We start from the raw sequence: 18785 nt of genomic DNA, 5'->3' as shown, positions 1-18785 counted from the left end.
GTAATATACAAGGATAATAAAATTCAAATTTATTTACCTATCATTGAGTAATTTGAATTATCACCCTTTTATTAGCACACCTATGAATAAAAACTAAAAGTTGACGAGTAATCACCCCGATCTATGTTTTCAAATCAACCAAAGATAGTCACATTCCATGGATCGCCCCTAAGATTACAAGAGTCTCCCTCTACAACAAACTCTTTAACATAAGTACTACCCACAAACTAAATTTACACGATAAAAAGACGTTCACGCTCCATAAATCATCCTTTTTTTTTTTTTTTTTTTTTTTTTTTGATGACGAGGAGGTTGGATCCTCCCCGGATACAGGACCCCACCCTCGCTAGCGCCCGTACTCATGCGAGTTCTTTCCCGGGATTATTCCCTCTCCGGCGTCCTCAGGAAAGTGTTCATCTAGGGAATCGAACCCAGGACCTCGCAATTCCTCCTTAGGAGGCTTTGAGATTACCCTGGAATCCCACTAGACTCACACATCTTGAGTTCCATAAATCATCCTTATTATCATATCAAACATTTAAAACTTAAAAGGATGATCAAACAACAAACAATAGCAAAAGAGAAATGAGTCTTCTATCTTGGAAACCGTTACTACCGTTACACCCAACAACTTCATTTCGCGCCAAATCATATAATCCTCACCTTCATAAAACTACCCCTCTTAATTCCACCAAAAATCGTACCAAAACATCGAAAATTTCAGCAAAAATCGATGATTCTCCGACACCCCTTTCGCCTCAAGATCAAGTTAATCTCTCAGTACTTCGCTTTACCTTCGGTAAAAAATTTCTTTCTTTTGAGCATAAACACAAACACCTTGTGTGCATGATTTGTGAATTGAATTTTCTTTGTTAATTCAATTGATTTGCTATTTTTAATGAATTGGGTTTATGTAGGAATTTCTTGGTTGGATGAATCTTACTTGCCCAGATATTTAGGTTATGGGTTTGGATTTCTGATTTTGTTGAATCATTTTGTCGGTTCAAGTTCATCTGTAACTTCAGCTCAGCTTGTAAGTAATTGTCTTTTTCAGCTATACCGAAGGTTAAGACTTTTGTACGGAGTACGGACTTCTAACAATACCGTCTGCATCTCATTTAATGATTAGTATAAATAAATGAGGTGTACAAGCATTTTCGAGGCGGTTGTATGTTGTACAACGGTCTTACAGGATAATTTGTGGGAAATTTATTGTTCGGTTTCTTGATTGTGTAATTAAGTTGAGTTATTTGGTAGGTTTCGGAAGCTTTGGGTCTTTCTTTGGCTGCGTTCTCCATCACACTTCCCTATGTGGGAAGATTTCTTAAGGTACTTTTGCTCCCAAAATTATTGTTTTTATAGGTGATTAAAGAAGTGTTTAAATGATTCTTTGTATCCGTTTTACTAAGTTATGGCGATTGAGCATTGAATTAAGTGAATGATTGAGAAAGTTTGCCGTGAGGTTGTTACGATTTAGACAAGGAAGCAAGGAGCCCAGTGGGGTTATCTAAGAAATTTCGATTTGAAATTGTTGCAACAATCTTAAAGATGTGAACTTTTTCTATTTTATAGTCGTGTGAGGGTACGGGTAGAGATCATGTATGAATCATGATACGATGTCCGTACTTAGAGCTTTTATAGATTGTAGAAAGGGAGGGAGAGTAGGGGATTTGAAATTCCTTGTTTGGATAGCAAATGAGGGTGGAGGGAAATGGAGGGGGAGAGATTTGGAGGGATCCAATTTCCCTCCTCCAAGCCTAATCAAAATCTCTCCACAATAGGCAAGATTTGGAGGGAAATTGTATCCAAACAACCACACTCCATTCCCCCTTCCCTTCCCTTCTCTCCCTTTCCCTTCCCTCCTTCCCCCTCCCCTCCCTTTCCCTCCACTTTTGTTATCCAAACACACCCTTAGGGTGTGTTTGGATAGCGAAAGTGGAGGGAAAGGGAGGGGAGGGGGAAGGAGGGAAGGGAAAGGGAGGTAAGGGAAGGGAAGGGCATATGGAAAGTGGGTGTTTGGATACAATTTCCTCCCAAATCTTGCCTATTGTGGAGAGATTTTGATTTGTCTTGGAGGAGGGAAAATGGATCCCTCCAAATCTCTCCCCCTCCATTTCCCTTCACCCTTATTTGCTATCCAAACAAGGGATTTTAAATCCCCTACTCTCCCTCCCTTTCTTTTCCCTCCAAATCACTCAATCCAAACACACCCTTAAAGATGTGAACTTGTTCTATTTTATAGTCGTGTGAGGGTAGAGATCATGTATGAATCATGATACGATGTCCGTACTTCGAGCTTTATAGATTGTAGATTGTGGATAATTCTGTGAATGGCTCATTTAAAAGCCTTTTGTGTCTGAGATGAGGTCAATAACAACCGTGAAGAATGAGTTAATGGTCAAACTGACTGTAGTGTAAAACAACAAGAATAAAGCCTTGGTCCAAAAATGGAGCGTTCAATGCAAAATTGGAAGATGTCTGTCTGGTCTTGCTGCCATTAAATGTGTGGAGCATGCAAAATTGGAAGATGTTATGCTACTCTCTCATTTCTATGATACCTTAGCTTAATGAATTATACCAAGTGTTTTGAAGCTGCATTACAAAATATTTTCTCAGTGATGGATGTTTGCGATGCTTAGCTCGATCTGCTTTTCAATCAGCATTATACAAAGGGTTGCTTGTTGAGAGAACATAATATAGTCAGCTTATATTTTGGGATTAAGGCCCTGATGTTGTTGTTGTTGGGATCAAATTTATATGTCCCAAGGGTTAGAATTTAAAATATAAGAGGATTTAAGAAGTTGGGAGCTTTGGAGGGCCAGGGTCACTATATAGATTAATGGCCATTTTGGGAAAAAATATGTAAAAATTTTAGATGTTTTTCATTACTGTGACTTGCCTATCCATCCATCCTTGTTAGAATGGCAAGCCGGTATGTGTGACGGCTATGAATCTTATGAAATACTTCACAGGGAGCAACAGTTGAGGAGCAAGCACCACTACCTGGACAAGCTCAACAAATTTTTCTGATGTCACAAAATGTTCCTGATTCCCTCAAAGAGGACCTGGCTTGGACAACGTATGTTCTACTGCGCAATACAAAATCTGTCTCAGTGGTAATATCTAAATCACACTTCCTTTATCCTTGCTTTGCTGTCCTTTATTGATCTGCTCAAATTGTTAAGGTGTCTTGCAACCAAAAGTTAAAAAGTCCTGTCTGGCGATAGTCAGATTGAGTGTGCTATTTAATATTTGAATCTACCTCTCCCCACCCCCTTCCCCTAACTGCTTTCATGTTGTGACGGATTCTTGTTTTCTTACTGTCAGCTTATATATCTACAATACATGATTTGTATACGTGGCTATTGGAACTTTCCAGAAAATTTGTCGAAGGATGAGATTCATAACTGGTTTATGGGTCAAATAAAGAAATCTGGTCTGTCTGATGTGACAGACACACTCTACTATCAGCAAAGTACAGGTGAATGATCGACTGGTTTCTAATCATTTGTTCATTACTGTTTTACTTTTACGATTGTTAAAGATCTTAAGCATGTGGATATTACATTCTAAAATCCGTTCCGATCTCGTTTTGGTGGAATTTCTGATCTGTACTTGTCGGCGTTGTTGTTGTAGTGATCCCACTGTCACTACTCTGAGACACATATTCAAATTTCAAATATTTATAACTTTGGTTAAGGCTGTAAAATGAATTTGAGAGGCCACGTTCGAAATGTTAAGATGAGATCCTTATTATAAGAAAAAAGAATTTATTTGTAAATGTAAAATTCATTTAATTTTAGGGAAAAAACATTATTAAATTAAAATGCAGAGTTGAGAACAATCATTCCACTTGAAAGAAGTCGGACACAATTACATTTTTTGTTTTAACGTTTTTAGGCCCTAATGTTTTGAACATTTGCTTCCCCTAAAACCGATGGATCTGGTATTGATACAGATGCTGTGCTGGAAGAAGCTCTTCCTGATAGGACTGGCTCTGTTCTGATACAGCCAGTGGTTAGTGCTTCATCGTCACCAGCCAAGGGAACTGATGAAGTCGCAGGGCTCGTACTTGTAGCTTCAAACATTAGCTACGCCTATGGCGACAAGGACCAGTCATGGATTAAAGCCATCGCCAACAAATTTCGAGGTGAGATCAAGGCATAGTTTTTAATTCACATAGCTCTTCATGGATACGTCAAGATAGTCATTCTTTTTCGAGCAAAAGGTAGTCGAAGTGTCATTATCTCTATTGTCACTTAAGTAACATTCTTTGTTCTTGCATTCTAAAATACTTTACTGTTTTCTTATTGGCCTTGATGATGTATTGGACGACTTTTGTTCCTTATTCAAGTAGTGATAAGATCATTGCCTTGTGAAGAATAGAAGATGAAACATTTGAATCATTCCCTGCATATAGAAGATTTGTACGGAGTATTGGAAGGTAATGGTGAGCTCCTAAGTGATATTGAGAATTGAGCTTCAAAATGGACATCATCCATGTAACCTATAATTTGTTTGAGGTAATCCTCAAATAAAAAAGGAAAAACTGATCCAGACCCGTACCAAATAACCTGAAAATGACCAGAACATCGAACTAACCCGATCTGACCTAAACTTTATTAGACTCGATGTTGGCCTGATCCGAAATGATCCAACCCAAAACTACTCATCCTGAAAGTGGCCAATCTGCAATGACCTAAAGTGACTAACTTGAAATTACACTTACATATATCTACATACCAACTGACCACAAAAATTGAAAAATACGACCCATCTCAAACCCGACTCAGGCCCAGTCCTTTACCACAAAATGACCCAATTCTACCCAATCCAGAGTGCACCATATACCCGATATGACGTGGCCCGTTCTGTCCTGAATGACTTGTTTGGTAGGTCTACGTAGAAGGTTCTGCTCGAAAACAAATTTACGATATGATTGCTTTGTCTTAAAAAGGAAAAAATCTATAATATTATGTCAAGATGCAGAGTCTTCTGCTTGGACATTGATATATTGACTCTACTCTCTGAATCCAATTTCTGCAGCCTTAAAAAATTATTTTTGTCTGTAGTCTGGCATACCTCTAAGCAAAATTTTCAGGATGCAATCCAAAGTGAATATACTGTGTCAATGATATTCTCATATTACTACCGTACACAGTTGGGTACTTTTTGTATCCCGTGTTGATTAGTCTAATGTGCAGCGTGCTTGCTGAATGGCTGCTTGATAATGAATGTCCCTTTCTTGTTGGCAATAATTTAGCTGTTTGCTTTTAACTTCTGGCGGGACGAGAGAAACTTCTGAGAAGTGGCCAACTTTGGGTTGCCCGTGCTGTTTTAATGAAGGCCGAAGGAACACATAATCCGTCACAAAAACTTCTCCAAACCATATACCAGGCTCTGTCAACAAAGGGAGGGAAAAAGGATTTAGCAAAGCTTTCATGAGGTCCAATATTAGAGCCTTTCTTGAAACTAAAAACATATGAAACTCTTTGATGACCCAAAGCTGCTAATTAGTTTCTGTAAACGAACAAAGGTTAGTCACTTAATCAGTTCCTGATTTTCTTTTTTCGTCAATGTGAAGTTAGAGCCATTTGATACGACAAAATTACCTCAATGGCTCCCGCAAATAGCGGGGTAAGGGGTTCGAATGTGTGTAGCCTTACTTCTCATGTTAACACAATGAGGTTGTTTCTGGACAACCAATTATGAAAATTGCGTCAAGAATTGCATTAACTACTACACCAATAACGTGCGGCCAATTTAGTGAGCCTATTTGCTTTATTTTGTCATAACCCATTACCAAAGATCCACACAAAATACATGATATGTGAGGGTTTTTAAAGCCACAGAAAGATACACACGATATACTTTTTTTTTTAAAAGTTTACGAGCAATTCATCATATCAATGCATCTCATATGAGCTAACCAACGTGTCATTTAAGAATTAAGATTGAAAATGAAACTCGAAATATTAGTTACCTTTAGGCGCACAACCTTTCTGATGGCCATAAGTAAGCCCGGCATAAGGCTCTGCACATCTGTGATCTCATGTTTAAGCGTGAAAACCTGTGTAGGATGTAATACATTCAAGAATTACTAAGCATGCAATCTGGCAGAAGTATGTTTTCATGGTCTTACTTTATTGTTAATTTTGAAAGACAAACTATACAAACCTCTCCTGGACCTGAGAAGTAAACTGTTGTGCTAGAAGCAAGACCTGGAAGGACCATACTGTGTACTCGAACTCCATCTTCTCCAAGGACTTGACCTCTAGCCTTCATGATAACAGATAACCGTCAATCTTGGCAGTTAACTAATTAACTCTTCGTCAGTAACTGTTTGCCGTATGTATATTTCAAAAATATGATTTGTATCTTATTTCTTCTTACCGGAACATCAGTCGAGATATCTTCCTTGTTGTAGAGCTGGCCAAGATTTGACAAGTTGTTGGCTATCTGAACTGCATCTTGCGATGGAAGATCCTATACAGATGGAATTTTTAGCACATTACACAAGGTTAGTTTGATTTAGTATTTTCTAAGCTTGTCTCTTGGATTTAATATACAGAACCATGTAAATTAATAATCTTTGTTTGTTCCTCAAGTTATGAATTCCCCTACATGGTTACATCTTGGATTCTTTCCGTGAATTGATACTTTCACCATCTAGATGAAATGTCTGCGTTTTTTTTAAACCATTATGTTTCTAGTAAACAAAAGTTCATTCGAGGCTTGCAGTAGTATAGCTGTCTAGTCGTATAAGCTGTTGCATTGGTCAAATCTCGGTTGTTTAAAATGGATATAGCCAATAGAAAGGAGCTAGAAGAGAATTGATTGTCAAACCTGCAAAGTGAATCAACTAGTTCTGCCAGAGTTATGATAAGGGGTTATTAGAGTCTCTGTTATAAGAGGTCACCCTCGGATTATTAGACCCAGCTGTCACGGTAAGCTGTTTATTGGTTCTCACACTCCGCAGATTGTGTAACCAAATGTGTGAATAGAGATCAAGATGGCTTGACTAATACTTGACCTAGGGTTTAAGGAAGTTATAGTGACTTTGCAAGCACTTCAGAATGATTTTGAGCAATGTGAAGTTCATTAAGGCTTATAAAGACAGAATTTTGAGCCATTTTAATAGTTTAATACAATGCATAAAATTTATGGGCAACTGTAGAAGTATCCAAATGATGATCTGCATCTAGACGAAATGTTTGTACAGAAATACTTATGCAAGGCGGTTTTGCATAAGCATTATTGTTAATCACATGTTATTTACCCTTATTATTACCGTAGTTTACTGTAGGGCTATGATAATTCTTAACAAGTACTTTTACAATAACTGATGTAAAACTGCCTTACTAGAGACTTTCGATGCTTGTAAAGGTTGTCTAGACATTCTTTGGTATGGTACAATAATTATTAGCAAAAGCCAGTTCTAAACAGTAGTCAAAGTTTGTAGTATCTACTTTTTTCCCTAAGGAAAATGATGTTCTTGAACTCGGAAGCTATATCACAATTAACAAGTACTCCATAGATGTTAATTTGAGACTTGTTCTGTTTTCCCTTCTTTTTTTTTTTTTTTTGGTAAAATGGTGGTCGGCAGAAATCACGTCTTAAAATGGAGATGTTGGTTAAATCAGTGTCAAATTTAAAGTTGAATTAAGGATGATGCCAAGAGCTTACTCTAGCAGTTGGTCTTGATTCAACGATCTCAACATTGCTGTAGTGATATGAGGCTGTGATTGCTGCCTGTTGAAGAAGTATGGAACCTATCGACAGTGTTGGCGCTATCAGACATCCCTGTTTCAAAAACATCAAGTTATGTTACATAGACTGTGTTAAAAGTATCCTGCATGTCTATCTGAGCTACTTCGAATCTTTGATGTAATCCCCCGTGTATTTTTTTAGTTTAAAATGAAATGTTCAAGTGGCATACCCATCTCATCTAAGTGTCGAATGCCAGACAATGTAGGCAACAGCATATGAAAAGTTGGGAGTGACATAGAACTCAAGAGGTTTAAGCCTTTAAGGAGCCTCCTGCTTAGAAACTCTAGTAAGTTTATTTGACCTAAATTCCCGTTTTCTGGCCCTCTCCCCGTGTAATTATGATCTCTTCCTGTGCTTACCGTACTGGCTTTATCACAGAAAGTGGATAATGCTGCGACTGTATCGATCTGGATACGTGGCACATAAACAACACTTCTCATACCAAATGCTGTTGCTTGTTTCACGTTATCGTACACTGTTGAAGGGTCAGTAAAGTCGACCACAACAACAGTTTCTCTTAGCTGCAAGCCATTTTGTAAAACATGGTTAGATTGGAAAACCAACAGCAGTTACAATGTGCATTGACCTCTGATGTTACCTGTGAAATAGAACCCAGAACCATTGTAAGATCATTCATTATTGGTATTTCCAACGGTTCTTCCATATCGCATACCTGCATCGATTTTCAGAAGTGTTTTAAACCACTTGCACATCATATCTTATGTGTATCATGCATTCATTATTAACTTTTCATTTTACTAGCTCTCGTGCTCTAATATAGCACTCCGGCCATTTCGGTCAATAAGCCGCCTTTTCGTAATCTGTGAGGATGATATTGAGCAACAAGGCTTATTGTCTGACATGGATGGAAAATTATAGTTGTAGTCGAGAATTGTACTATGTTTCACTCCCCTTTGTTTTTCAATTTTTCTTTTCTATTTTTTTCGCATTTTGAGGTGCGCGTGTTCACCCATGGACGGTTCTAGTGGATGATTCATGTCAGCCGACACCAAATCATTTTGGGACTAAGGCTCTGATGTTGTTGTAGTCGAGAATTGTGATTGCTTGAAATGACTTACCTTTCCAATGTCTTCTCCAACAAAATAGTTATCAACTGCACCAACCACCTCCATTCCCCTGGCTCTAGTGACTGCAATCACTGCTGCCCTTCCTATCTCTTTTGCTGCCCCATTTACGATTACCTGTGAACTAGAGGTGATCAAAAGTGGACTAGGACCAGACACTGGCCGGGTCCAACATGAATTCTATTGCCCGTGGACAAGTGGGTTTGAGACGGTCTAGTGGGACGAGCCTACATATATTTTAAAGATGCATTAACTTGTTTGCAGGCCGGACGAGTCAGGTCAAAAGTAAAGTGTGAACCAAGCAAGCCGAGCAAAGTTACGCGTAAGAAAAGTTATATATGCAGAAAAAGGAAGGTGTACCTTGATGTTACTCTGAGAAGGCTGCATTGAGCAAGAGATGGTAGGTCGCAACGTAGCGCAACGGTTTGAGAAGTGTAGGTGACAACTTAATGCTGCCATGGCTGTTGAGAAGCTTTATGTGAGTTTCAGTTTTCAGTCATATTCAGGTTTCCATGGTTTTGTGTGAAGCAAAGGTTTGTTGCCTACGTTGTTTAGGATAAGGTTGTTGGGTCATTTTTTTTATGAGGTAATTTGATTGCTCTTTGTCTTTCTCTGGAGGGAAATTGCATCAATTTTTTTTTCCGCGTCGGTTACGTTCCGGTAATTACTCATTTGCTCTGTCTGAATTTGGTAATATTTTGGATACGAAATGTCCTTTTTACCCTTACTATTTCGATTCAGACGGGCAGTTTTCCCGTCTGAAATAAGACCGATAAAATGTTGCCATTTTTTAAGAGAATGTAAGCAGTGATTCAGTGAATCTACAAAATGTTATCACTAAAGGTGTCACTTTTTACCCTGAAAATAATGGGAAAAATAATGGTAACATGTTATCAGAAAAATACAAACATTTTACTGTCAAATGATAACATGTTTTGTCCGTCTTATTTCAGACCAAAAGCAATTGTCTGAAGCAAGACGCACTGATCTCGATTAAACAGCACGTTCGGCTCTATTAACCCTTGTTATTCGTATTTTACACTAATCAGGCACAACGTATCGAGTCGTCTCATACATGTTTTCTTTATGAAGTGTGTCATTTGCATTTGGAAGACAGATTAATGGGTCGTCTTTGCGTCCATTTCCAATATGTGTGACATTTAGGCCGGATTCAGAATCCGACCTAAATTAGGTAGTTTTTCTTTGTCAAGTGTGCCCTTTGCATTGGGATGACAAATAATGGAATTTTTTGAATTGGGTCGTCTTTGCGTCCAATATGTGACACGCATCTGGATTTTATTGAAGATTTGAATCCAATTTAAACCCGATCCATTTCCATCTCTAGGCCGAGGGCAGAGGATGATGATATTGGGTTGACACTCAAAATCCCAGCTGATATAAGCCCCAGAGCCTGAACCTAAGGAGCCAAATGTCCAATCAGTATTCTCTATTTGGTGTTGGACCAACTTAATTGGGCTAGGCTATAATTGAAAGAAGCCCATGTGAATTCTTGGGTCCGATCTGTATCGGACTTTATCCCGGATTGCCCACAACATTTGACGGTAGTTTTCAGTAGCTCTTCTATAGGACTATCTTACTATTTGACGGACTTAAAAAAGAGAAGCTTAAATATAAATACTTTCATTATTTTGCCTTAAATTTAATTTTAATAATGTAAATCACCGGTTTAAATTATCATCTATTTTTTATTATAAAAAAAAAATACTACTCTTCATATTTGTTCTATCTGTGTTCTCTTAATTTTGTTGTAAAAGAGAAAAGCTATAATCGGAACATTTCAAGTTAGTCCTAATACTCCTGTTATCCTTAAAAATAATATCATGATATAAAGTTGTTTCAAATCAGGTCGAGACAAGTTATTTCATATCAGGTAGAGGCAATATTATGGACTCATTTTTTAATTTTTTTTTTTTAAAAAAAAAAAATATAGGCAATATTATGGACTCGTCCCCTATATACTAAACGAATAAGAAAAACTCAAAGTTTTCCCGCCTAAAATATTTCCCCTATTTTGATATAATATCTTATTTTCTTTCCTATTATAGTTCTCTATTTAAGATTTGCTTCTAGGTTTTTGATGATAAAAATTTCGTTCTCGATAAGATAAATGGTAGCTAAAAGATATGCTATTAAAAAAGTTATAAAACAATATCATTAAATCTGTATAAAAAACCTTTTTTTCATTAAAATTAAATTGTTTTTTTCTCTCAAATCAAAATACAATGATGAAAAACGTTAAAAAATAATAAATTGTCAATTTATACTCTATAAATATAAAATACTAAAAGGTAAAATTTTATAACCACCGTGCATGCATTGCACGGGTCTATACTAGTTTGGATACTCTGTAACGCCCCCGAAAAGCAGACAGGCAGCTCAAAATAGCTCATTTTATTAATAATAGGCAGCAGCGGAATTACAAGGGCGTCACCGCCGTATCCCCCCTTCGGAGAATATAAGGCTATTTACAATAATAAAGATAAATACACTGTTAAAGATAAAAACTAATAATTCTATAACATATTCATCCTATTGGGTCATCCGAAAATCCTCACTCTTGACCTTCCCCCTTACTTGTACCGAAAAAATGAATGAAAGTAACTAATCGCCAACCACAGTGAGTATGACTTCGGTCACCTCCACCGGCCCTACTTACCTCCATTTTAATATTCCAATTCTTTCTGGTCGAACAAATATAAAAATAAGTCACGTGAACACAATCGAATAATTATTAAATAGACATGCACAACCTGTCATTTTATCATAATATGCAAAATATAGATTACCGGTCTACTATTACTGAAATGAGACACATTACGGAGTAAAAACTCCCCGGGCTAAGCCCTCCTCCATGTACACAGGATCCCGAGTCTAAGACCCGTGTAAACCCCCGGCATTTTTACCGAATAATCGAACCGTAGTTCACATGAGGCAGTGCCCCCTTCCATGTACATAGGTCAAATTTGTAATGTTGTCCCCCTCCCGTAATCGTATCCCGAATGCTACAATTGGCCAATAGTACATTATAACAGAAGTACTGACATGACAGTCACATTTTCATATAAAGACAGTTAATATAACATGTGAGTAACATAATGATAATATAACATGATACGGTCGATAATACTATACAATAATCACATTATTATTACTTATTTCTACGACGAAGGGTCCCGAAATCATACCTTATAGTTATTATATACGGAGTAATAGATAGATGAAATAAGGGAAATATGGATTATTGTAAATTTTGGTCATCCCTCTCATATTTTATGCTTCTAAGAAATGGTGGATGATTGGCTATTTATAGCCATCGTCATGAAGGCTTTTAGTGCACAAATGCTATATGGCTTCCTCTACCTTAATGAGCAAGAAACAAATTAAGCTTATCCTATTTTACTACAAGATAAACACATACATGTATATCCAAAGTCATAACTATCCATTCAAATATTATTACTTAACCACGAAGTAACATCATATATAGATAAACATGTATTGGTTACATTACACCTTTAAAAGGTGACTCAAACGAGATTGTTTTCAACTCGGGTTAAAAAGTACATATTCAACAATATCGAAGATAAGTCTAATTTAATCGGATGTTAGTCTATACGGGTAAAAACAGTCTTATTTTTCTCGGGATATTACATTCTACCCTCCTTAAAATAAGTTTCGTCCCGAAACTTGGAAATAGAAATAGGAAAAGTTAAAACTTCGTTTTCTTAAAACTGGAGAAAGTTATAAGAATTAATTTAACAAAAGTCTTTTAATAATCACATTTAGGAAACGAGTAAAAACGTAGGTCTTATATAATGGAAAGCACGAATTCCCGTCGCGAACAAGAATTCGAGTAATCCAATTCAAAGACAAACTCCAATCATGCGTTAGTAGGCGTTGGACTGGTTATTAGACGTCATAATAACAAGCCCTAACATCCCAACAACCGCACAAATCAAAACTGAAAATTTTATTTTCAAATTCGTAGTAAAGATAAACATTTTTTTTTTTTTGAATATACACCATTAAATTATTAAAATGCACCAAGGAAGAAATGGAACTAGATCGAACTTTTGTAATACGATAAATAGAATAAGTTTCAAAATTTTGACATTATGAAAACAATATTAAGATATAATGAGTGGAAGGATAAAGAGTAAAATCTTAAAGGTAAAATGTCCCGAAACTTTCTTAACGTATAGCACACAAATAAATATGCATATATCTCATGAGACTCGCAAGTAGCAACTTCATGCAAATATGTAATGTAGCAGAAGAAAAACAATTAGAACACCCAAACTATACATTATTAAAGCAATAAAAGAATTAGTAAACAAATCACTTAAACAAGTAATCCGAGACACTTTATATCTACCCCTCTCTCTTTTAGTCGGTTTCTATATATGTGTTTGATACGAGTTTTATACTAGACCCAAGAATCTATTCCCCCGCTAGACGTATGGCCGAAGGCTCAACACGCGGTCGCAAGGTTGCTCTGATACCATTTTGTAACGCCCCCGAAAAGCAGACAGGCAGCTCAAAATAGCTCATTTTATTAATAATAGGCAGCAGCGGAATTACAAGGGCGTCACCGCCGTATCCCCCCTTCGGAGAATATAAGGCTATTTACAATAATAAAGATAAATACACTGTTAAAGATAAAAACTAATAATTCTATAACATATTCATCCTATTGGGTCATCTGAAAATCCTCACTCTTGACCTTCCCCCTTACTTGTACCTGAAAAAGAATGAAAGTAACGGAATCAGCCAACCACAGGCTGAGTATGACTTCGGTCACCTCCACCGGCCCTACTTACCTCCATTTTAATATTCCAATTCTTTCTGGTCGAACAAATATAAAAATAAGTCACGTGAACACAATCGAATAATTATTAAATAGACATGCACAACCTGTCATTTTATCATAATATGCAAAATATAGATTACCGGTCTACTATTACTGAAATGAGACACATTACGGAGTAAAAACTCCCCGGGCTAAGCCCTCCTCCATGTACACAGGATCCCGAGTCTAAGACCCGTGTAAACCCCCGGCATTTTTACCAAGAATAATCGAACCGTAGTTCACATGAGGCAAAGGCCCCTTCCATGTACATAGGTCAAATTTGTAATGTTGTCCCCTTCCCGTAATCGTATCCCGAATGCTACAATTGGCCAATAGTACATTATAATGTATAAATCGACATGACAAATCACATTTTCATATAAAGACAGTTAATATAACATGTGAGTAACATAATGATAATATAACATGATACGGTCGATAATACTATACAATAATCACATTATTATTACTTATTTCTACGACGAAGGGTCCCGAAATCATACCTTATAGTTATTATATACGGAGTAATAGATAGATGAAATAAGGGAAATATGGATTATTGTAAATTTTGGTCATCCCTCTCATATTTTATGCTTCTAAGAAATGGTGGATGATTGGCTATTTATAGCCATCGTCATGAAGGCTTTTAGTGCACAAATGCTATATGGCTTCCTCTACCTTAATGAGCAAGAAACAAATTAAGCTTATCCTATTTTACTACAAGATAAACACATACATGTATATCCAAAGTCATAACTATCCATTCAAATATTATTACTTAACCACGAAGTAACATCATATATAGATAAACATGTATTGGTTACATTACACCTTTAAAAGGTGACTCAAACGAGATTGTTTTCAACTCGGGTTAAAAAGTACATATTCAACAATATCGAAGATAAGTCTAATTTAATCGGATGTTAGTCTATACGGGTAAAAACAGTCTTATTTTTCTCGGGATATTACATACTCATCACTTTAGATGAGGTTTTATAAAATTGGATTATTTTCGAATAGGAGTAACTTTGAAGAAAAATGATTTAAGATATGAAAAATAATTTGTTACAAACAACTGCAAGTCTGCAACATTCTCATTTCCTAATTCATGTATTGTTCATTTTATAACTAAAAGTCTAAAACTAGTGAGTTCCCGTGCATTTGCACGACTTTTTTAAAGGAGGATATTAAAGTTTATAATAATTAATTTACGGTAATTTAACTCCTTTTGAAATTTAATGAGAATTTATACTATCGCTATGTTTCATATTATGAGTTGGAAAATATAAGGTTCAATTGTTTTACCCCGAATAAGATTTGTGTGTTTTGCGAATACGATTTTGTCAACATTATTTTTAAAGAGAATGATTACATATTTACATCCATGAAAAGCATAAATAATTAAGCATTACCTTATGATCTTTTGAGTACAATCAGATAATATATATATTAGGTTAAAGATATATATTAAGACATGTAAATATAAAGAGGTAATAGATGTTATCAAGAGGATAATAATGAGATTAATTAATGAGAGTGAAGACCACACTATTAGAAGCTGAATAATTAGGGAAAAAACTTAAGCGGGAAAAATTGAAGTTTTGTTATTCTTTTAGCATATGGGAATGCTATAATTAAATATTGGGAATATTATATAATGATCTTATACGAGACCAAACCGATCATAAAATGTCGGCTGTCGACAAACAAGAATACCTGGAGAGGTAAAGAACCAAAATTGACACGGAATGTAGCAAAAATAGTAGTGGGCGTTTTAAAATGCGTAAGCCGCCAACTTTTGTCACCTTACAAGGTGCCACCGCCCTACTTTGTTGCCACGGTCGCCGTTATTCTAATAGCTCTACATATACGCTTTATTATACTTAAAAATCATTTTAATCATGTATTTATTTTACCCCCACAAGGCCACAAATTCTTATATCTCCTACTCCTTTCTACGTGCTCCTAGGATTGTAGCTACCTTTTTTGATTAAAAATAGAACGAGGGCTCTCATAAAAAAATCACAAATTCTCATTGAAGATATGACATATTCGTCACAAGCTGAAGACGGATACCATTTTACCTCACAAAGTACCCACTTTTTCTCTCTCTGCAACACTATTCATGTGGTCCCCTTTCTCCACTAACCCATTTTGTTACCATTTTATCTCACAAAATATCCGTCACAAATGGTAACCCGTCACAAGGGAGACCAATTGAAAAAAGATAAATGGTTGGTTAATTTAGAGATTTGCTCTATTTTTGTTGATAGGGATCGGATGCCCGACTGTATAGTTAAAAGACGAGGTGATCAATTACCACACCAAACTCACTTGACTATTCTAATAAAGTTTTGTTAAACGAATGGTATCAATTAGTCGTCAAGTTGTGTTTCTCACAGAGTATTAAACTATTAATCAATACTCTCGTATTTATGTAACATAATTCAGTCCTTAATAGAAATCCTCATTTCCTTATTAATAATCACCAGAGCAATCGTGTACTACCTCTGATTCTTCTTAAGAGATGTAGCATTTACTTTTTATACAAGGATTGTTGTGACCAACTCAGACCAAGGTGTTACTTTCGTACTTAAGATTTAATTTGGGTGTTTTAAAATACTTTTATCGGTCTAAACGAGGCGGACTACGAACATGTTAAAAAGCAATGTAGGTAATTAATATACAAGCTAAAGCTCAAGTGCTCTAGAAGTAGAAATTGTGAAGTGTTATTATTCTTGAAAGTTGATGGTGATACATGAGATTCAGTGGCAAATGGGCATGCATCTTTGTCAAGAGTCAAGAGTGAAGAGTGGTTGTATGTATGGATGGCAATGGGTGGGATATGGATGGGGTGGAGCCCATATTCATATCCATATCAATTTAATTTATGGTCATCCATATCCCACCCTTATCCATTTAATATTTTTTCATCCATTTATATCCATATCCACCGGGTGGAGCGAATAATCGTTGGATATTTTCACAGCCAATAAAATTTAAAGATAATATATCGTAAAAAAATTGTGGCGATAAAATTAAAAAGCATACATAATTCAAGTGACAATATGTGTTAGCAAATAACAACCCATTATATATCCAACAACAAAGTGTCTTTGCAAAGCAAGTGACCATAAAAATACGAGACGGCAAGACGCCAACTACAAAGAAACCACCAACGCATTATATTATTGATTAAACTAACAAAAGTAAGTTACTTTGATTAGTGAAAATAACAATATCCACGTAAAAACAAGTTTTACTTTTCCTAAATAACAGTATGATATTAAAATTAAGTAAAATTTCTGATAAAAAAAAATATATTTTTGAAGGAAAATCATTAATAACCTAAATAATTATTAACTTAATAAAAAACTAATTATAAATATTGATTTCAGAGATCCACAGGTGGTTAAGCGGGTGAGAGACGATAATCCATATCCCACCCTAAATTCACCCATATCCATATCCTACCCTAAATTCGAAAAAAATTCGTCATCCGTATCCCACCCATTTAATTTCGGGTGGATGGATATCCACGGGATAAGGGTGGGACTGCCATCCCTAATTGCATGGGTTAACGGTCAAGCCAAGGCAGATGATCGAGTCAAATGTGTGGACACTTTTTCTCATCTTCAAAAACCACTTAAAACATAATATTACTACCGTATGTATCATATGTTTCGTTTAATAGTACTATGGCTGTTTACTATACAAATGTTTTTTTTAGAAGATCGACAACAAACTACCTAAGATATACCACCGGTTGGTACTAAATTTCAATATCACACTCTCACATACATAATGTGAACACAAATACTATCCTACAACCAGTTGTATATTAACATTGTATAACTGCCTCAGAGTTATTGAGCTCTTACACATAATTGTTGAGCTATTTTACAAGTTATTGAGTTATTTTACAAAGTTATTGAACTTAAAAATTATTCTGTTAAGGTCAATAGCTTTGTATCATAACTCGATAATTTTGTTAGTGGAACTCAATAATTTTATAACAAAGCCCAACTACATTGAATAAGTTGTATAATACATTAACTGCAATGTGAATCCCATATTATGGAAAGAGAAATGTGTAAAATTCACATTTTACATGTAAGAGGGTGATACTGAAATAGAAGACAATCAGGCGATACTATTTCATTTTTGTATTTTATTTTTGGAATTACCTAATCTTTTGTCATGAATTCATGATTGGTTCCAAAGTTTCCTCTTTTTTTAGCAAGTGAATACCTAATATTTTGTCATATACGGAGTACACGATATAAATAAGGAAAATGAAGTCAAATAAGTAAGTTAATTTAGAAGTCAAATAATTGGCGTGCACATTAATTTGGGTGGCAGACTTGAGAGCCATATATGCAAACCACCAAATGACCTTGCCCCAAAGTTTGACATGTTTAGTTCGACCTTCGGTAGCCCTCTAAGGACCTTCCCAACTTAAACACGCTAATATAATTCTAGCCTTTGAGAGCATTATAGGTTTATAGCACCAACACCCCCCATTTTAAGGACTATTATTGTTGAACCCAAATTTTTGTTTTAGACGGTCACTTTTCGTCTGAAACTTTAAACGAACATATATGACCAGTTTATGGTTAAATGTAACCACAATGGTACAGCCAGTAATACAACTTAGGGTAACTTTTTTTTTTTTTTCAATAGTGGTTACATTTAGGTATAAAATAGTTACAAAATCTCGTCTTATTACTTCAGACTAAAATGGCCCGTTTGAAGCAAGATCAACTGATTGTTCTTTTTTGCACTTTACTCATTTTTTTTGGCTTCATATGAAATAGATATTGGCCATTTAGTACATTGACTTATTTAAACTTTTTTATATTTTTTTTTATCAAAAGTTAATAAGATACTCATAAGATTTAACTGACAATATATTTAAAGGATAGTTGCATACTGATACGTTTTAAACATAAGTCATGAGTTTCTTCTCGTAATGACATTGTCAGCTAAGTTAATTGACATATATATAAAGTGACAAATATTTCTGACCCAACGAATTATTATGAACAATGAAGTTTAGA

General features: G+C 35.6%; 2 protein-coding genes across 2 annotated transcripts; one reads left to right on the top strand and one right to left on the bottom strand.

Moving 5' to 3' along the window:
• Window positions 1-516: 516 nt before the first annotated feature.
• On the top strand, window positions 517-4342 carry LOC141656596 (protein COFACTOR ASSEMBLY OF COMPLEX C SUBUNIT B CCB2, chloroplastic). Its single transcript, XM_074463545.1, has 6 exons — window positions 517-799; window positions 918-1033; window positions 1258-1329; window positions 2973-3116; window positions 3328-3481; window positions 3959-4342. Exons 1-6 carry the CDS (start codon window positions 586-588, stop codon window positions 4165-4167), a joined length of 909 nt encoding a protein of 302 aa, XP_074319646.1. The 5' UTR covers window positions 517-585; the 3' UTR covers window positions 4168-4342.
• Window positions 4343-5009: 667 nt separating this feature from the next.
• Window positions 5010-9314, bottom strand: LOC141656597 (dihydrodipicolinate reductase-like protein CRR1, chloroplastic). The gene is made up of 9 exons (XM_074463546.1): window positions 9216-9314; window positions 8850-8972; window positions 8369-8443; window positions 8130-8291; window positions 7687-7803; window positions 6394-6486; window positions 6178-6279; window positions 5984-6070; window positions 5010-5400 (listed from the first exon to the last, which is right to left on the bottom strand). The coding sequence occupies exons 1-9, from the start codon at window positions 9312-9314 to the stop codon at window positions 5368-5370; spliced, it is 891 nt and encodes a 296-aa protein (XP_074319647.1). The 3' UTR covers window positions 5010-5367.
• Between the last annotated feature and the right edge of the window lie 9471 nt (window positions 9315-18785).

Source organism: Silene latifolia, chromosome 5 (assembly GCF_048544455.1).
Source record: "Silene latifolia isolate original U9 population chromosome 5, ASM4854445v1, whole genome shotgun sequence".
NCBI lineage: Eukaryota > Viridiplantae > Streptophyta > Magnoliopsida > Caryophyllales > Caryophyllaceae > Silene > Silene latifolia.
This window is presented reverse-complemented; position numbering and strand designations above follow the sequence as displayed.